Source organism: Amblyomma americanum, chromosome 2 (assembly GCF_052857255.1).
Source record: "Amblyomma americanum isolate KBUSLIRL-KWMA chromosome 2, ASM5285725v1, whole genome shotgun sequence".
NCBI classification, from domain to species: domain Eukaryota; kingdom Metazoa; phylum Arthropoda; class Arachnida; order Ixodida; family Ixodidae; genus Amblyomma; species Amblyomma americanum.
Window position 1 is genome coordinate 105993390 of NC_135498.1, and position 20647 is coordinate 106014036.

The window sequence follows — 20647 nt, forward strand, 5'->3', positions numbered from 1 at the left end:
TGAACAGGACGACGGGCGCTCGCCATGAACGTCAGCCACGTCCCCGTCGCCAAGAACTTCGCGGCGGAGAGCGTGTTCGGCCTCCTGGACACGCAGGAGCTGTTCACGTGTGTGTCCCGGCTGTGGCGCTCTGTGGTTCTGCCTCGGCTGCGCAGGAAGCTGATCTCGGTCTCCGTCTGCCGTGCGCAGGTGAGTTCCATTTCGACCTGTCGCGCTTTTCAGCCGACACATCATAGTTGCAGATTTGGGCCGGGACTTCGCGTTTTGAGCTAATAGCAATTTTCATGCTGTGTTACGTGCTGTGTAACCTACCACTGAAGTGAAAACACTGGTACAGCTCACGCGGTCCGAAGCGTAGCCTGCAGCTTGATCAATGAAATCGGAGCAGCGTCTGTGTCAAGAAATCGGAGCAGCGTCTGTGCCAAGAAATCGGAACGGCGTCTTTGAGCCGGGGGGGGGGGCGCCTTGTAGCATTTCTTTAGCTTTAGGGCCCATTTTTTAGCAGTATTGAGCAGTTTAGTTCAGTACCTTTAGCGTCGTGTCTCCGAGTTTCCGACAATCAGCGCGTCCCTATATATAAATTAGCTTTGCGAAGTCTTGCCATCAGTATGATGCAGGGCTTGGCCCTTAGATTTCTGAATCGAAAGTCTGTGGTCAACGTCTCAGCCAGTTTTTACCCCATTGCTTGACTCCAAGTTTTTAATCTTTTTGAGTCGGATTTCAATACTTGTGCAGTGCTTCGACACCGGTACAACCGCAGGTGGTAATTCTGAATAAACACTCGGCAGCTATGATTCCATCCCGTTTTTAATGCTGACGCCCAGCTGCCAGAAACCACCATATTCGACGCGAAACAATGCGCGCCGTTGCACGCGCTGTGAAATTATGTATTTCTCGTGCATGTGCGCGTGCGCAGGAACCGGAGGACCTGCACGCTATGCCGCCGGCGCCCATCGTGCCCTCCTGCGTGGACTCCCTCTGCCCCAAGTTTGCGAGATTTCGCAACATCCCCAGGATGGCCGGCATGCACCCATCCCTCGTGTTCATCTCGTGCCACGCAGACCTCAACGAGGACAAGAGGGGTAAGTACACAGGGCCTCTGTTAATGGCGGCCGCGATGCGAGGACTAACGAACCTCGCGGCAGCGTTTTCGATTGTCTGAAGTCTCACCCTGCGATGTCTTTTAGAATTGGGCGCTATGCAGCCAGCTGGCTGCTGATGTAGACGCTTTCACTCAACAGTATTCTTATCGGGGCAGTGCATGCATCAAGGGATGGAGAAACCACGACTAGGAGAATGAATGTAAATTAGCTCAGCTAATCCACGATATACATAGCGAAAGATGTCGGCGTTCACTGTGGTCATTGGCGATGGCGTTGACATTGTTGTAGACGGGGATGACTTTGAGCAAAGGAAGGGTGCATAACTGGTTCTCTGGATAGGTGGACGCCTTATTCGTGCTTTGATACATTTGGCGGTGGTGAGAGAGAGATGTGGCCGGAATGCATTAGCGTTGACAGCGTTGTGGCTGACATGCGTCACTGTCGCAATAGCTAGGCCGCAGCGTTCATTTGGTGATCAATCTCTCTCGATCAGCTATTAACTGCATGCCGCCAGATAAGGGTGGCAGGGAGGGCGCGCTGCCTCTCCAGTGTGAGGAACGCAATCAAAGCAGGCTTTTGCAGTTGGACACCAACGTCACGTACATGAAAGCGAGATTGAGATCTCCGCTGACCCACGGGGCCGGTTGTGTGCTTTTTCTTTCGTGAAAATGAACGGCCTCTGCAAAGTTGTCAACGCCAATGAACTCTATGAACGCCGTCGGCTCACTTGTTCTGTTTGGGTTTTGAATTAAGGAAATGGCACAGTGACCGTCTCACATATCGCGGTGACATACGAACCACGCCTTAAAGGATGGGATAAAGGAGGGAGGGAAAGAAGAAAGAAAGCTGAAAATTGAAAGTTGGATTTTGAGGAAAATAGCGGCGCTGCGCAGCGGGGGAACACCTGTGGCTCGGTGCTACTAGTGGCGCATGCGCAGTAGGGACTAGGGAGCGAGAAATATACTCGCAGCGAGGCGCGTTGTGACGTCATGTCCTTCCTCGAAGCCCCGCTACGGCGAAATTGGAAGTTCACGGCCAGTAAAGCTTTCTCTTTAAATTAAGTCTCTCGTCATAGTCATGCTCTGGGTGCGTATAATTAATGCTATATGACCATTACGAGTATACTTTGTCTGTACAAAATTCTGGCCAAAAGAAGTTTTGAGCAGGAAACAGTTTATGAACGCAGTTTTATATTAGAATGCAATATTTTAGTGTAACAATATATATATCCGCAGACCACACGACGGCACTGTTTATTTTTTGTTTTTGGCGCTTTACATGTCGTCAAAAGCGCTCGTTATTGGCTTTCTTTATGGCAGACTTGACGCTCGATGCGATCGATGGAAAGGCATTAAAATAAATATTTTTTGCACATTAGAATAATAGACTGTTAGCTTCAATATTTCCATAACAATATCTTTCAGCTTTTCAATATTCAAAAGTTTTGACCGAGAATGTTGGTGATGAAAAAAAAATAGCTGGGGTTCAACGTGGCTTGAACCTATTTCTACGAGCGAAAGCTCTCTTAAGCATGGTTTTCTCTGTCTCAAATCAAATTTCTAGAGTCGAGGTCTAAGGCAGGTATGCAATGGTTATAGTCACATGATCGTGTGGTTTTACTACCGTAGGTTTGGCCACACCACCACCACACAGTTAAGTTCGGTTTGACAATGTGAGGCATTGAATGTCACTGTCTTGTGCTCATCCAAAATCGGAAGTTGTATCCCGAGGAGTAGAGCCCTTGCTCTCATAAAAAAAAAAAGTCAGCCTCCAGCGCTGGCACACAAGCGCCCATAATCGGAAGTTGTAAAAAAGCGGGCAGCGCCATTTGCTGCAACGGAAGCGCAATGGCTGTTCTCGAACAGGGCCCGAAGGCGCCGCGTTTTCTCCCTCTATCTGTCGCGCAGTGGTGGGGTGCCCTCGCGAGCTGCTGCCGCCCGACTGCGTGGTCGTGTGCTGCGATCTGATGGTGGTCCACGCGCCCAAACGCGACACCGAGGAGGGCTCGCACGAGGGTATCTTCGGCGAGTTCCTGTTCCGCATCGACACGCTCGGCTGCCGCCCGACTGCGTGGTCGTGTGCTGCGATCTGATGGTGGTCCACGCGCCCAAACGCGACACCGAGGAGGGCTCGCACGAGGGTATCTTCGGCGAGTTCCTGTTCCGCATCGACACGCTCGGCGCGCAGGCCATGCTTGACGGCACCGACGACTTGGACTATCAACTGCAGCCGCTGGGCTCAGCCGCAACACGGTGAGTGGCTGGAACCGAGAGCCCAGCGATTGGACGCCCCGCTCTTGAATTTAACGCGAGAGCGTCTTCAACTAGTTCCGTTGTATACCCGACCGCGGCAGCTGCGTTTTTATGGAGGCAAAACGCCGAGGCGCCCGTGTGCTGTGCGATGTCAGTGCGCGTTAAAGATACCCAGGTGGTCGAAATTATTCCGGTGCCCTCCACTACGGTACCTATTTCTTCCTTTCTTCTTTCACTCCCTCCTTTATCGCTTCCCTTGCGGCCCGGTCAGGTGTCCAACGATATATGAGACAGATACTGCGCCATTTCCTTTCCCAAAACCAATTATTATTTTTATAATCGAAACACGGCCGCCGCGGTCGCGTTCGAACCCGGGTAGTCTGGATCTGCAGGCGAGGGCCCTTACCACTCAGCCACCGCGGCGGGTGACATGTCTGGACGTGAACGTGTTTCCTTCATCTAGTACGGTATTTGCAGTTCCCATCTTTCATTCTTTTTAGACACCTGTGCTCTGTTTTATAAGGAGACGTATTCTACCACTTATTTGTATTCTGCCTCAACACTTGTGCACTGTAACGCTGTTTGAAGCAAAAAAGCTTCACTACGCTCGCTTTTCGAGCCATCAGCGGGGCCGCCAGTCTGAACATCAATGAAGCTGCACTCTGTTACTTACATTAGGTACAATGCTATGAAGTCTACGGAAGTAGTCCGCACAGAAAAATAAAGGGAGCCGTGTTACTGTCCTCTTTTTCAGTGGGCGAGTGGTCTAAGGCACGAGTGAGCGACAGCGTGTCGTCAGCAATTGATAGTGCATTTAATAAAGCTCATGACAAAGATGTCATGTAATAAGCCTGCATTTACTGTTTCGCTCACCACAAGGAACGCACTACTTTTTGGTCGCGAATGCAGGAAGCGCAAACAACAGCGCTCGCTTTTACAGCGTTGCACCTAAAGTATGAAACGGAGTATCGAGGTGAAACCATGAGCATAACTGGTGGTAGTGATGTCCGACACCAACGTGGTCTATAGGGTCAAGGTGAAATGTGAAGGTTGGTGAAATAGCCGCTGGTGTCGTTGTTGTAGCTGACGTCATATAAGAGTGGAAGAGCAAGAAGTCGAGGGGTATACACGCGCTTTTTTGCGCGGGGCTGCGATCTGAGGGTTCACACACATGTGGCGAGAGCTCCTTGTCATTGTGGGTATTTGTTGCTAAACCATCATCGCTTCAGATGCGCGTTTGTTGCGATGCGCGTGTTTTCTTTCAATCTTTCCACTCACATCTCTTTCAACTCTCCTACTGTGTGCTTGTGGCAGCGATATTGGCTCAGCTTGAGCCAGTGCTCAGGCCCGTGCACTTTCCTTTCCATGCTTGCTTCTGTCGACACAACAGCTCACTGCCAGACGCCTGGGGCGATGGAGGAAGATGAACTTCCTGCCGTAGCCGCGCACTGAGAAGTCTATGGAAACCACCAGTCGCTCGACCACAAACGTAGCCATGCCAGGAACAGTGTCGCTGAGAGCTTGATGTCACCTCTTATACCATTTTTGCAGATCATACTTCTGAGCTTTTCGCTTTCGACCAGAGCGAACCTGAGCTAAACCACCAGCAATTCTCGTAAGCTTCAGATTATAAATAATTCAGCCATGCATCCGCTGTGCAATGTAAATTTAAATATTCCAGATCTTACAAATGTTTAACACGCCGCGGTGACTCAGTGGCTAGAGCTCTCATCTACTGATCCGGAGTTCCCGGGTTCGAATCGGCCCACGTTTCGATGGACGCGAAACACAAAAGGCGCCCGTGCGTTGTGCGTTGTCAGTGCACGTTAAAGATCCCCAAGTAGTTGAAATTATTCCAGAGCCCTCCATTACGGCATCTCCCCCTTCCTCTCTTCTCTCTCTCCCTCCTAATGCACGGTTAACGTGTCCATCAAGATGTCACACATGCTTCGCCACTTCCTTTCCTTTGATCAAAAATTAATTTTCAGTTTTTTCGACTAAAACCGTGATATACACAACCAGAAATTAAAAGTTGGAATCTTATTCGCCCACTTAACCTTCTGCCACCTTCTCTTGGAATCCACTCCATTAGCCCTAAGGACGAGCTGTTATCTTGACTTCGCATTACATGCTCTGCCTAAGCCCATTTATTCATCTCGATTTCACTAGGATATAATTAACTCGCGTTTGTTTCCGCACCCACTCTGCCCGCTTCTGGTCTCTGAACGTTACACCTAACATTTTTCTTTCCATAGTTCGCTGCATTGGTCTTAAATTGAGTTGAACCCTTTTCGTTAGCCTCCAAATTTATGCCCCGTAGGTGAGTACCGGTAAGGTACAGCTGGTTGTTGTATATTTTTCTCTTCAGGGATGTTGGTAAGCTGCCATTCATGATTGAGAGAACCTGCTCCCCGTGCTGTGCGTTGTCAGTGCACGTTAAAGATCCGCAAGAGGTCGAAACTATTGTGGAGCCTTTCACTACTGCACCTCATTCTTCCTTTCTTCTCTCACTCCTTTCTTTATCCCTTCCTTTATGGCGGGTTTCAGGTTTCCCCTGAGATGTGAGATGTTCCCGAAAAAAACCAATTTTAAATTTTCCCCCGTTCTTATTCTTCTAGTTATTGCCATCTGATGATCCGAATCAGCAGTCACTGCCTGCCCCAAGTATTCCTTTATCGCTTCCAGCCCCTCATTACCAAGAGTGAGCTGGTGCTCCTTTGGTAGACTGTGGAACATTTCTTTAGTTTTTCTGCATGTTAATGTTTAGACCCACCGTTCTGCTCTGCCTGTTTAACTCACTGGTCATGCATTGCAATTCATCTCCTGAGTGACTCAGCAAGGCAATGTCATCAGCGAACCTCAGATTATTAAGGTATTCTCCATTAACTCTTATCCCCAAGTGTTCCCAACTCAGGCCTAGCGACCAGGCAGTAGAGGACTATGGGAAGAAATCCAGGGTTCCACGGAAACCTGTCTGGTCTGGTATGTTCATGGCGGAAAATCTTTAAGCGCCGACCAATCTTTAAACGTTAAACAGCAACCCCACCGAGAGAATAAGAAAAGGATTCCGATACCCTTCGTCCCCGGGTTAAGTGAAAGTTTATCCCGCATATTCCAGTCGTACGAAGTCGACGTCGCACATATACCCATGCAGAAGCTGCGACACGCGTTGGTTACAGTGAAAGACAAGATAAAGAAGGAGAAGTTCCCGGGAATCGTGTGTAGGGTTCCCTGCGCTGATTGTGAGCATGTCTATAAAGGTGAAACAGGTGATTTTCGAAAAAGATTGCAGCAGCACCACAATGATGTCAAGAACAAGCGCGTGGCAACAAACGCACTGGCTGATCATGCTATCTCCGAGGGCCATGACATCGACTGGGACGGCACGAAGATAATCGGAAAAGAAAAGAGCAAGACAACAAGGCTTTACCTAGAATCTTTTTATATTCAGACGACGGAAAACACGCTTGATCGCAAGGAAGGCAATCTACCCCCGATATACTCCCGCTGCTTGCGTCATACCATGAAACCTATATAACTTACCTTCACTCCTGTCTTTCTTTCATTGTGAACAAGGCCCCCGTAAGCCGGGGCCGAAACGTCATCTCCCTTTTTAACGATTGGTCGGCGCTTGAAGATTTTCCGCCACGAATATGGGATGGGTTCCACGAATAGCAGGGGAAAATTATAAGTAGAGTTCGCAGATAGAAATAATTTAGGGATCAGGAATACCCTTTCTGCAAACGAGAGAACAGGAAGTGGAGCTAAAAGAACCCCAGTGGTGAGACTAAAAATGAGACTTCATATTATGTGCCCACCCTGACACCGTGCAGGATGTGAAGGTAGTCGAAAAGGTGCGTTGTAGTAACCACAGAATGGCAAGGTCTCGAATTAGCCTAGATTTGAGGAGGTAATAGAGTAAACTAGTGAAGCGGAAGCCCATTAACGAGTTAGCAGTAAGAGAGAAAGCAGAGGAGTTTAGAATTTCACTGCAGAACAGATTTTGGGCTTTAACTGAGGAAGACGATCTTAATATTCAAACAATGAATGATAATCTGACTGCTAGCATCATGGAGTCCGCCATAGTATAGGTGGAAAGATGGTTCGACAGGATACCTGCAAGCTATCTGAGGATACGAAAGATCTGATTAAGAAACTCCGAAGCATGAGGGCGTCAAGCCCTAGAGCCAAAATAGAAAAACAGAACTATCGAAATTAATATATAAGCGCAATGTAGCCGACATAAGGAAGTTAATAACGAGAGAATCGAGCATGCTCTAAAGAACGGAGGTAGCATGAAAGCGGCGAAGAGGAAACTAGGCATATGTAAAAACCAGATGTATGCGTTAAGAGACAAGGAAGGCAATCTCATTAGCAATATGGATAAGATGGTTAATGTAGCCGCAGAGTTCTACAAAAAACTTACAGTAGCCAATGTAAACAGAACGTTAATGAGAGAGACACTAGCGAACCGCAATCTATCATCCCGCCAGTAATGAAATAGGAAGTAAAGAAAGCCTTAGGAGAAAAGCAAAGGGAAAAGCACCTGGTGAGGATCAGGTAACAGCAGACCTGTTGATTAACGGAGTGATATTGTGCTAGAAAAACTAGCCACCCTTTGTACGCAATGCCTTAGGACATCTGCGGTACCAGAAGCTTGGAGGAACGCAAACGTTCTTATTTGTTATGGAAGGGGAAGCCAAGGACTTGAAAAACTACAGCTTACTGTGCGTTGCCTGCAAGGTATTTATTAAGGTAATCAATAATATAGTCAAGGCAACCTTAGATTTTAATCAACCAAATGATCAGGCAGGCTTTCGTAAAGAATGTTGCACAATAGATCATACTCACACTATCAATCAGGTGATAGCGAAATACGCAGGATATAACCAACCGCGGTATATAGCTTTATTGGTTACGAGAAAGCATTTGACTCAGTGGAAACCGCAGCAGTCATGCAGGCATTGTGAAATCAGAGTGTAGAAGAGCCTAAAATAAAATTCCAATAAGGAAGAGCGTTAGGAGGGAGACAAGATCTCGCCGATGCTTTCGCCGCCTGTCTAGAGGAGGTATTCCGAGGCCTTAATTGACGCGTTTGAACTCCGGTTTTTCCATTTTTATTTCTATTCCGTTAATTATTAAATGGGTTACAATTGTTTCATTAACTTGTCATCGCCTATCACACACAAATCAATCATAAATCACTAGAAACACAAATTACCATGATACGATTTTGTTACACGGCTTAAGATTATTTCTGACACGCGGTGCCGTCTATAGGCTACGCCGACGCCTTTCGACTAAACGAGCTGTGTACGCTGCCGCGTAAAATTACGTTTTCATTGCCTTTACATTGAGCCATCAGAGCCGGAGACGCAAAAAAGTGTGTCCTTAGGGAGGTTTCATAGGCTGCAGGCACCCCCATAAATACTGTGCGGCGTGAATCAAACAACTCCTCTTGAACTGTTGCAGAGAGAGAAGAGGAGGTCTGAAGGGGGAGTGCTCCCTTCCGCCCCCCAATAGACACAAAGGAGGCGGGCGCGAATCTGCCCCGCCTCCCGCCTCACGTGATCTGCCGTGAGTTTTGGCTCCGTTTTATATAACAAAAATTTGAAAGTTTGCATGTTTTAAGAAAATTAAAAGCACAGTAACTGGCTCCCTTCTCGGTGGACACTTCAACCGCGCTGTGAGGAAAGGTAGGAAGGTGGGAGTTAAAGGAGAAAGTTGCCGCAGTGGAGTCATACCCCTATAAAGACGTTTGCATCAGGAGGGGGAGACGTCCATCTCCTCTCCGAGCTATTGAAAACAGCTCCCGCTGCTGCTTTCAACCCGTTATCGCCAGGGAACGCAGTATAGCCCTGCGAACAAGACGGTGGCGCCCAGGGAGCCCTCATTTGAAAGCTCTCTAGGATGCATGTGAAAGAAGTCTCGCAAAGCCCCTCTGAAGATTTTAGATGTTGAACCCCACAAACCACACAACTTCCCCGGAGGAGGAAAGCCACCACCGGATAAACCCAGGAAAGCCACCACCGGATAAGTCCATATGCAGTCGACGCACTTGGTACCCTCAATGGCCCCTATTTCGTGAAGCATCTAATACTGAAATGAAAAAAAAATGAAATGACATGAAAAAATGAAGTTTTTTTAGGAAAGGAAATGGAGAAGTATCTGTCTCACATATCGGCGGACAATTGAACCATGCTGTAAGGGAAGGAATAAAGGAGGGACTAAGAGTAATTTCGGCCATCTGGGGATTTTTAACGCGCACTGACATCACACATCACACGGGCGCAATTGTGTTTCGCCTCCATCGAAACGAGGCCGCTGCGGTCGGGTTGGAACCCGGGTACTCCGGATTAGTAGTCGAGAGCCCTAACCACTGAGCCATCGCGGCGGATTCTAATCTAGTTCCGCAGCGAATATTTATTGCCTGTACGCACCAACTCTCCGCTCCCCCGCCGTGAAACAGGTGCAGTTGCCGGTGGTTGTCCAGCGCGGCTCACCTGCAGCGGCGCCGCGGCAACGAGCCAGCCGCAGCGTCTTCTGGCCCAGCCTCTGTACTGGCTTCCTTTGCCGGGGCGTACGGCGAACTGGCTCCGGCGGAAGTCGTGGAGCAATTTGTCCATCGTCAGCCCCATCGCCCGTCTGTGGGCATCAACGGCGGTGCCGGGCTCCGGAGTGCGCCACCCGGCCTGCGCATGTTCCGCGTGGCGCTGCACGTGACGGAGGCCAGCGTTGAGGGCAGCGCCGCCACCTCCCGCTGCACGGAGGAGGCAACCTGCGAGGCCGCTCTGGTGAGGTCGCCACAGGCGACGCCCCTCGCTGTATGCGTGTCTGATCTTCCACCTCGAACGTTCTACGACAAAACTCGCATTCAGCTGTGGAAGACTTTGAGTACGGACATTCTTGCACTGCCTTGAGTACAGAAAATACCAGAATGCACGCGAAATGAAGCCGAGCGGCGAGCTCTGCGATGAGCGCCAGGCCCCTTAGATCGCTGTCGAGTTCCTGCGTAAGCTCTTTTTAGATTTCATGATGTCATCCCGTGTGAGAATCTGTGAATATGCGGACCGTGGCGAAGGAGGTGAAGGAGGATTTGGATAGGATGGATATGACGACAGCACGCTTTTCTTGAGGTGAGACGCGTGGTAAGACCTCGTTCCTGGCTGCGTGCGCAGGCCAGAAATGTAACCCCACGACGACCATGACTCGCCCGCGGGCATCTATACGCGCTGAAAGCAGCTTCAGAAGAGGGCATGTCCGGCGTTACAATTACGTTGGAGACGCTTGTCGAAGGTGACGCGAGTGGTGGTTGCGCCAGGCCGGCCGAGTGGCGAGTGCGATGCATGCACCGAGAAATGGGAGCATGGGGGTCAAGATCTGCGGTGCTACAGGAGAGGATTGAGTAAAGTTTATTACTGTTACTACGACATGAAGTCGTATTGTTCCCGTGGCACACACAAGGCCGCTGCTGTCTCAAGAGAGGGAATAGTGATAACGGGTCTGTGGTGGTCAAGAATGAACTTCAACCACTGTCGTTTTCTTTTCTGAAAAAAAAATGACCCGGAATGAAACGCTTTTTTTCGGGCATTCAGAATTTCTTGAATTCTTTTTTTTTTCTTGAAGGGCACTTTTATGATGAACAACGATTTCATGATGCATGGATATGTATGTACACAGTCCCGCAACTGGTCCGGCTTTTCATGGACCTCCTTGCGTGAATTACTACGTATATTAGACACTGCGGTTTGTTGGTTTAACACGAGCTCCTTCTTCGGAACAGTGATGCTCGCGCCTAAATAGCTCTGTTCTTTGTGTTTTTTTGCAGTATACTAATGACATGCTTTTTCCCTCCTTTCCGTCTCTCCTTTCTTAGGACAGAGCAGCGGCGTAGATCTCGGCGACTTGGTGCCAAGCCCACACCCAGCCGCACCATCAATAATGGAATTTTTAATATGTTTTCGTTATAAAAGCGATACACCATTCGCTCGAGCCGCATTGTGTAGAGTGTAGTTATTTGCGAACCCGTTTTCATTTTTATTACGTACTAATGAGGTTAACTGCGTATGTTGTTATTTCACTGTATGTTCCTATTTCACTTGGCTTACTCTCACGGCTCGCTCGGTATTTCAATTCAAAATGAAGGTTTTTTTCGGCCTAAATAGTATGTGCAGGTTTCAAGCAAGTGAAATCGTTAGATTTCCAACGCAGAACATAAAGGTAATTTCTGAAAAGCATGTACACAGGATCTGTCAGAGGAACACCCGAGGGATAGTGGAATCATCATCGGTTTCGAAGATGTAGATGTGTTTTGAAATTCAGAAAAAAAAGTTATTAGTGGCGGCGCAGTCTGCATGAAAATCGCGAAAGACATGCTGCTAGCTGGCTGTTTATGAAATATGAAAGACATCGCTGCATCCCTTGCACAGACACGCAGGTTGCGAGTTGCCAATAGTGAGATGCAGGTCTCATGTCTGATTATACAATGCCATTTATTTTCAAGCACCTCAGAGGTTCCAAACTTGGACCATTGAGTGAGAGGGGTACAGTAACTGGCAGCCCAGAAATGGTACGAGGTCTAAAAATACAGAAGTACACAATACAATGACCTCTGGCTTCTCGCCTAAACGAAATGCATTGTGCAGCGCACACATTTAGCTGGAGCATGCCAGCAGCTAATCGGATCGCATAATTTCGGAGCAAAAAGCTCAATTTCTCTCATGCAAAACTGCCAGGTCAAACAACGCTTGGATTCGACCATTAACCGGAGGCTCGTCACAGGTGTGGCTGTGACGTCACAACGCGTGACTTGTCGGAGCAGTTACCGCTGGTTCTGTCGACAAGCTCGCCCTCGACTGTTGGGTCACGTGGCTAACCACGTGATGCGCTCTGGCTGAATAAAAGCCAGCGCCCGCCGCCTCGACACCGCAGACATGGAGCCAGAAGCGGTCAACGGGTTGAGTTCTTTGGCGAAGCATTGGAGGCGCCGGTCAGCTTCTTGCGATCCCTTCCGCGGAGAGCGTCATGAAACCGCTTTGGCTATACAGATAAGTCGCGAAAGTGGGCTCGTTGAGTTGATGAAACTGATGAAGAGCGGCAGGTTCGTCTGCAGAAGCAGCAGCACAGACAACAAGAGGATCTGAAGCGGAAAAGGGCAGCGGATGCTGCCAACGTCTCCGCGTCGACATCGACTACTGTATCGGTTGCCTTTAGGTACGCATAACCTGGATCAGCAGAGCTGAGCCATAGCCATATTTTTTATTGCCGGCAACTCGGAGTGGTCTCTCAGTACCCCGTCACTTGCGTGGATACGGGAGGAGATCTCGTAAAGCGACAAGCTGAATGGCAAATATGGGGCAGGTATGCGCGCTTGCAATGATGCAATTCTTTTCCTCATATCTAACCAATCATGTCTGAAAAAAATAATTTCAGCTGACAGTTGCGCTACATTTGACAGTGTATGACTGCGTAGTCTACAGTTGATATCCATGGCATACATGGACCACACACGCGGAGGAACAGGCGCTTAACCACGTGCACAATTGTATTAGCGAATAAATGAGACCTTGAACACTTTGAAGGTGTCTTTCTTTTTCTTTTAACTTCGCTGTTTATTCAGTCTATGAATATTGTTTTGTCGACTTTCAGCGCCGTCTGCGTATCTTAAGCGCCAACCTGTTTAAAGGCTTACAGCCGAGGAGTGCTTCAGATGCCAAGCCGGCGCCGTCACTGTGTCATAAAGACAGGGAACCCTTCGAGGAACCACTTCCTCTTCCTGAGAATCATTGGAGAGCAAGGACAGTCGCCGCTGAGCTTTTCTCCGCTATACGACTTAGTTAATTCACTATGCCCATGGCGCGGTTAGAGCTGACTCTGTGAAGCATTTATTTCTGTCGCCATGAAATGAGGAAATGAGCAGTCAGCACGAAGAAGAGGGTTCTCTTCAGTGTTCCAGAGTACTTAGTGCTGCCTATAATAGCGTGCTATGCTGACATCAACTTGCTGATTAGACATAAACCGACTACTCATTTCCTTAGATTTTGTTCTCTAACCCAGTAATTTGTAGACTGACCATTGAAATTTGCTGTTTCGTGATTCAAAACTCTTTTTGTGCTTTCACGATCAGCGGAAAGGAGTGGTTAACAATGTGCCAGCGATTTTTAAACGTCGGCTAAATTCTCTGCACTTTCATTAAATGGTTTCTCTCTACGAAACGAACGAAATGAACGGCGGCGCAAACAAGGACACAAATTTAGCAATGTGAACGATTTGTTATTTTGTTCTATGAAGTGAACGCATGAAATATCAGCTTCCAAGCATAGGAAACATTTAATATTCAGCGGAGGCGTTGATGCCAATGTAAGCTTGCCTGCTCAAACGTGTTAAAAGTAATTGTATCAGGCTTACATTATGAAGGTTTAAGATCACAGGAACAAATACTGTACTGCGATCACCAAAAGGAAATAAAATAAGTCCCCGCCCGTACCAGTAAATATATCTAGCTAGTATACAATAGGAGAAATTCTATGGTGACGCGTTATAGAAAACAGTGCCGAGTAATAGGACAAGAAAGCAATGACAGATGACAGGAAGCCGTGTGAATCGTCTTCGTCTCTTTCTTGTCCTGTTTCTACGTGCTGCTTTCTGTCATGTTTACCATTAACCAGCTAGTCCAACCTAACCCTCATCCGCTATGGTAGGACGACAGAAAAGAATTCAAAAGAAAATCTCCCCGCCCATGCAACAGACTGGTAGACCTGGACAGAAACTATGGTCGGACAGCCGGAAAAAATCGCAGGAATGTTTTCAAGTCTTTTTAAACTGAATGATCCAGCTTTAGCAGGCTTGTGATAGCGAAAAAACAGACATTTGAGTGAGTGCCCACCGCAAGCGGTGACCTCGGGGTCAGAGATACCGCCTCATATGCGGGAGGTGTTGTGACGAGTTGGGTGGGAGGTTACGAAATAGCAGGTTAGAGGTGCATTTTTGCCGGTGGGTGCCCGGTGGTGGACTTCTAGAGGCCATCAACGGCGCAGGACTGAATATGACGTCATCCTCCAGTGCTTCAAGGAGGCGAGGTCATCGAAGCTTTCCACTTAAATATCTTGCATCAGCTGCGAAAAGGACGATGCATGCCAAACGCTGTGTCCGGGGCGGCTGATGACGACGACGACGTTGTTTTGGCGGCGCCCGCGTGGAGCTGAGCGGAGCTGCCCCGAGACTCCGGCGGCATGGCCGCGAGGTCTCCTAGTCTGCCCGCCGTCAGAGCCACTACCTCCAAGCACTTCCTCCCCCTCGCCGGCTACATCCTGGGCCGAAAAATATGACAGAGGACATACTCAAAAGTCAGGTGAGCAAGATGCAGCTCACTCTTGTCTGGCAGCAGCAACGAGATACTTCCGAATGCAGGTCTGTCTTGTAGAAGATGACTCCGGATCTTGCAATCAGGAGGTTCTTTGATATTCTATTAGAACTGCTTGTACTCATACAGGAAGTCTCATTAGCTGCTCTAGATCGGTGCGGCCATTCAGGCTACGCACAGTAGCACCAGCTACCTTGCACTTATAGTTTACAGCCATTGGGCTACTAACTACTCTGGGACAATCTTTGCCGGCGAAAACACATCATAGATAAACAATATCTATGATGTGTTTTCCAATGGTTCCTTCTACAAACAAGCGTGCTTCCGTCAGAAAACGCTTATCACAATGCAAAACTCCCATGAGCCTGATGAAATTCGCGCCACTTTCTTCCACTGTCTTGAGGAGACAAAGCAAAAGCTGCGTTTTTTTTTAGCCGATTCATATATACAATGACAGAAAAAGTGTCAATCGTCTCTACGAATGCGTTGCTGACTCCCTTGAGGACATTGTTTATCGGAGTAAAAGCGCTGCTCCTAAACGAATTGAGATCAGTGCAGTTGACAATATCTTCATGCGACCGCTGTTGTGCCTTCAGGAAAGGCAATATAAAAAATTATTTTCCTTTGATTCCACGCTATTCTTATCCGGCTCAAACAACTTCAGGTTCAAACACTGCTTTGCTAAAGGTAAAGACTATGAGGTGATTCGGGACGTAATTAAATTCAAACATAATTATTTATTTCCTGCCCATGTGTTTAATCTCTTGAATGGGTGACGTTTGAAACCGATGTGAGTAATACTAGCTCCCATTATCATGTCAACTTCCAAAGAATTTTGGTTTTCTTTAAACTTTTATAGCTTCTTCCGTACTCAAAGCCACAACATTTGTGTTGGTGACATCTGATATAGTCTCGGGCCGGTCGATTTTCAATGCCTTAGTTTTTTGCTGCATCTTCAGCAGTTGCCAGTGCCGGTTTGCGAACAAAGAAGCTATACTCAGGAAGCTGTTGTGCGTAGTACATGGCAAAAAAACAAATACATAAATCAAGGGTACGTGAGCCCCGGGGATAAGACAAATGTTGTACTGGGAAAGAAGAAAGAGGTGAGGCTTGTGTCGTGACAATTTAAGATAAGGAAATTTTTTGCTTGCGTTCAGCACAAATCTTTTCTACTTTCTCACCGCAGTGCAGTGATTACCATTCAGTGAATTTGCCCCTTTTTGGGAATTTGAGGAGTAAAAATGGGCGAAAAGGTAGTTTTCACGAAGTTTGAGACAACATTTAGAACCGGAATTGTCTCACTTTTTTCCAAATGGTGAAGTTTTCAAGGGGCTGCAAAAGAAAGGGGGACCTGCACCAAGGATTTATTGTTCTATCTGAGGAAATTTTCGGTTACGGCATAGAACACCTCTGCCGCAGTGGCTCTTTGTACCTGGTGTTCTACTACTGAATACGAGACTGCCATTCAATCCGATACGATTAAATTATTTTCGACGGAGCGGAAACGCGGAAATTGGTATGTGCGGCGATTCACGTGCACATTAAAACGCTCTTTGGTTATGTTATTCCGCAGCTACCTGCTGCGGAATTTCTCATGCCATGACCTCTGCTCCGGCAAGTAAAATATTAATGGTTGTTTTGCTTTGGCCTCCAAGCCTTTCTTCGTGTCTTTCTCCGAGTTCTTCCCGGAGTGGAACGACGACCATGACTCGCCCGCGGGCATCCTACGCGCTGATAGCAGCTTCAGAAGTGGGCATGTCCGGCGTTACAAGCACGTTGAATACGCTCGTCGAAGGTGACGCGAGCGGTGGTAGCGCCAGGCCGAGTGGCGAGTGTGATGCATGCACCGAGAAATGGGAGCATGGGGGTCAAGACCTGCGGTGCTACCGGAGAGGATTGAGTAAAGTTTATTACTGTTACTACGACATGAAGTCGTATTGTTCCCGTGGCACACACAAGGCCGCTGCTGTCTCAAGAGAGGGTACAGTGATAACGGGTCTGTGATGGCCAAGAATGAACTTCAACCACTGTCGTTTTCTTTTCTGAAAAAAAAAATAACCCGGAAAGAAACGCTTTTTTTCGGGCATTCAGAATTTCTTGCATTCTTTCTTTTTTTTCTTGAAGGGCACTTTTATGATGAACAACGAGTTCATGATCTATGGATATTTATGTACACAGTCCCGCAACTGGTCCGGCTTTTCATCGACCTCCTTGCGTGAATTACTACGTATATAAGATAGTGCTGTTGGTTTAACACGAGCTCCTTCTTCGGAACAGTGATGCTCGCGCCTAAATAGCTCTGTTCTGTGTGGTTTTTTTGCAGTATAATAATGACATGCTTTTTCCCTCCTTTCCGTCTTTCCTTTCTTAGGACCGAGCAGCGGCGTAGATCTCGGCGACTTGGTGCCCAGCCCACACCCAGCCGCACCTTCTATAATGAGAATTTTTAATATGTTTTCGTTATAAAAGCGATACATCATTCGCTCGAGCCGCATTGTGTCGAGTGTAGTTATTTGCGATGCGAACCCGTTTTCATTTTTATTACGTACTAATGAGGTTAACTTCGTATGTTGTTAATTCACTGTATGTTCCTATTTCACTTGGCTTATCCTCACGGCTCGGTCGGTATTTCAATTCAAAATGAAGGTTTTTTTCGGCCTAAATAGTATGTGCAGATTTCAAGCAAGGGAAATCGTTAGATTTCCAACGCAGAACATAAAGGTAATTTCTGAAAAGCATGTGCACAGGATCTATCAGAGGAACACCCGACGGATAGTGGAATCATCATCGGTTTCGAAGATGTAGATGTGTGTTGAAATTCAGAAAAAAAAGTTATTAGTGGCGGCGCAGTCTGCATGAAAAAGGTGAAAGACATGCTGCTAGCTGGCTGTTTATGAAATATGAAAAATCGCTGCATGCCTTGCACAGACACGCAGGTTGCGAGTTGCCAGTAGTGAGATGCAGGTTTCATGTCGATTATATAATGCCATTTATTTTTATTCAAGTACCTCAGAGGTTCCAAACTTGGATCATTAAGTGAGTGTGAGGGGTACAGTAACTGGCAGCCAAGAAATGGGACGAGGTCTAAAAATACAGAAGTAATTAATACTATGACCTCTGGCTTCTCGCCTGAACGAAATGCATTGTGCAGATAAGTCCCGAAAGTGGGCTCGTTGAGTTGATGAAACAAATGAAGAACGGCAGGTTCGTCTGCAGAAGCAGCAGCACAGGCAACAAGGGTATCTGAAGCGGAAAAGGGCAGTCGATGCTGCCAACGCCTTCGCGTTGACATCGACCACTGTATCGGTTGTCTTTCGGCCCGCATAACCTGGCTCAACATAGCTGAGCCATAGCCATATTTTTGTTTGCAACTGGGAGTGGCGTGTCAGTATCCTGTCACTTGCGTGGAATCTGGATTAAATCTCTTAAAGCGACAAGCTGAATGGCAAATATGGGGCAGGTATGCGTGCTTGCAATGGTGGCATTACTTTCTTCATATCCAACCAATCATATGTGAATAAAATAGTTTCAGCCGACAGTTGCACCACATTTGACAGTGCATGACTGCATAGTCTACAGTTGATATCCATGCCATACATAGACCACAAACGCGGATAAACATGGGCTTAACTTGTGCACAATTTTATTAGCCAATAAAGGATGCCTTGCACACTTTGAAGGTGTCTTTACTTTCCTTGTAACTTCGCCGTTTATTCAGTCTATCAATCTTATTTTGTCGACTTTCCGCGCCTTCTGCCGATCTTAACACCCCCAATGCCGATGGATGTTAGGGGCAGATCTTAGTACTCGAAAAAAAGCTAAGCAAATTCCCTGGCGCCAAGCGCCTTTAAGGGCTTGCAGCCGAGGAATGCTTCAGTTGCCAAGCCGTCGCCGTCACAGTGTCATAAAGACAGGGAACCCCTTGAGGGACCACATCCACTTCCTGAGAATCATTAGGGAGCAGGGACCGTCGTCGCTGCGCTTGTCTCCGCTATACGACGTTAATTCGCTATGCCCGTTGTTCGGTTAGAACTGACTCCTTGAAGCATTTGGGTCCTGTCGCCTTAAAATCAGGAAATGAGCTGTCAGCGCGAAGATTAGTGTTCGAAAGTGCTTAGCGCTGCCTATATAAGCTTGCAGCCCAGCCATTAAGCGACTACACATTCTAACCCAGTAGTTTGTATACCGGCCACTGAAATTTGCTGTTTCGTGACTCACAATACTTTTTGTGCTGTGGCGATCAGCGGAACGGAGTGTTGAACAATGTGCCAGCGATTTTTAAACGTCGGCTAGATTCTATGCTTTTTAATCAAATGGTTTCTCTCTATATTAGCTAAGTGAACGCTTTGCTATTTTGTCCCATGAATTGAACGGATGAATAATCAGGTACCAAGCACGGCAAACATTTAATATTCAGCGGAGGCGTTGATGTCAAAGTAATATTGCCTGCTCTCACGCAATAAAATTAATTACAGCAGGCTTACATTCTGAAGGTTTAAAATCACAGGAGTGTAAAGTGCCGTCTTCGAACAATCTTTTCAATGTTAAGGGGACAAATGTTATCCCGGGATAATCGCAGATTAAAGCTCTCGCCCCCTTGCCTGTGTGTAAAACTGAACAAATACTGTTCTGCGGTCACCAAAAGGAAATAAAATGAGTCCCCGCCCGTACCAGTAAGCATATTTAGCTTGTACAATAGGACAATTTTTATTTTGACGCGTTACAGAAAACAGCGCCTAGTAATAGGACAAGAAAGCGATGACAGATTACAGGGAGCCGTGTGAATCGTCTTTGTCTCTTGTCCGGTTTGCACGTGCTGCGTTCCGTCATGTTTACCACTAACCAGCTAGCCCAACTTAACTCTCATTCGCTGTGGTGGGATGACAGAAAAGAATTGAAAATAAGAGAGAGATACAACATATCATGTAACATGGGGCTGCTCCGGTCCCAAGCCCCCCGAACTAGACAAACATCACTCCGAGGAACAGTGGGAGTCTGCCCTGCTCAGCTCTGACTTGGCGACGCTGCGAAAGCTGATATCCCAAGCAAAAGCAACTGCGGTGGACATTGGTGTGCTGAAATAAGGACTGCACCCAAAATCTGTATTTTCGCCTGTCTATCCTACCTTTTTGGAATAATTTTTTTCTACTACTACTACCCCTTGTCCAAGGCGCCACTGGCTTTCGCTGACTGACGGACTTGCTGAACCAACTTTAGTTGCTGATCCATGGCCTCGCTGGTCAGGGCCACCTCCCATTGCTCACATGTCGGGTTGGACACAGTTAAGTGTTTTGGTTTCGCTGTGCATCCCCACGATATGTGGTAGAGCGTAGGGCAAACTCCACACCAAGGGCATGTTTACTGATATTGAGTGGGGCTAATCTTGTGTAGGATGAACAGGTTAGGGAAAGTGTTGGTCTGAATATTCCACCAGTCTATGGATTCGGAGGAGTCGAGTTTTTTGTGAGGGGGTGGGTATTTTCTGCTCTCCCGCCTAATATGTTCTAATCTGTCACTATAGGTGCTAGGCATGGGCGTAGGGAAGGGATGAGGACCCGCCCGGTTGGGTAAATCTCGGGCTAGATCGTTGGCTACCTCACTGCCAGCTTGTCCTTCGTGACCAAGTGTTCTATGTACAAACGTTAGCGCAAAATAAGACGCATTCACAAGAAAGGTGGACAAGAGCACGCGCTGTCTTGTCCACCTTTCTTGTGAATGTGTCTTATTTTGCGCTAACGTTTGTACATAGAACTATGCACCAACTAGCCTAGCAACAAGTGTTACTTGAGTGATTAGGTGTCCATGTTAGCTTGTGTGTTTGGCTTAGATTTCCAAGTAGCTCTGTTGCTTTTGAGGGAAGCGCGTTATTAAGAAAGTCTCGGCAGGCTTGTTGGCAGTCTGTTATGACGTGGGAGGACTCTCCTTTTTGG

The 20647-nt window shown here is 47.5% G+C and overlaps 2 protein-coding genes across 2 annotated transcripts; both read left to right on the forward strand.

Annotated features, from left to right (window-relative positions):
* The first annotated feature begins 2 nt into the window (after positions 1-2).
* LOC144119971 (uncharacterized) lies at positions 3-3195 on the forward strand. The gene is made up of 3 exons (XM_077652465.1): positions 3-189; positions 917-1082; positions 3011-3195. The coding sequence occupies exons 1-3, from the start codon at positions 25-27 to the stop codon at positions 3193-3195; spliced, it is 516 nt and encodes a 171-aa protein (XP_077508591.1). The 5' UTR covers positions 3-24.
* LOC144121729 (uncharacterized) lies at positions 3179-17145 on the forward strand. The gene is made up of 3 exons (XM_077655094.1): positions 3179-3355; positions 9825-10149; positions 17089-17145. The coding sequence occupies exons 1-3, from the start codon at positions 3195-3197 to the stop codon at positions 17104-17106; spliced, it is 504 nt and encodes a 167-aa protein (XP_077511220.1). The 5' UTR covers positions 3179-3194; the 3' UTR covers positions 17107-17145.
* Positions 17146-20647: the final 3502 nt, after the last annotated feature.

What these genes read in the sequence shown, in the direction of transcription:
- LOC144119971 (XM_077652465.1), top strand. Translation starts at nt 25, where the DNA reads ATGAACGTCAGCCACGTCCCCGTCGCCAAGAACTTCGCGGCGGAGAGC. An exon ending in TCTCCGTCTGCCGTGCGCAG is followed by an intron (nt 190 to 916) that starts GTGAGTTCCATT and finishes GCGCGTGCGCAG; the next exon opens with GAACCGGAGGACCTGCACGC. An exon ending in CCTCAACGAGGACAAGAGGG is followed by an intron (nt 1,083 to 3,010) that starts GTAAGTACACAG and finishes TCTGTCGCGCAG; the next exon opens with TGGTGGGGTGCCCTCGCGAG.
- LOC144121729 (XM_077655094.1), top strand. Translation starts at nt 3,195, where the DNA reads ATGGTGGTCCACGCGCCCAAACGCGACACCGAGGAGGGCTCGCACGAG. An exon ending in CTGGGCTCAGCCGCAACACG is followed by an intron (nt 3,356 to 9,824) that starts GTGAGTGGCTGG and finishes GCCGTGAAACAG; the next exon opens with GTGCAGTTGCCGGTGGTTGT.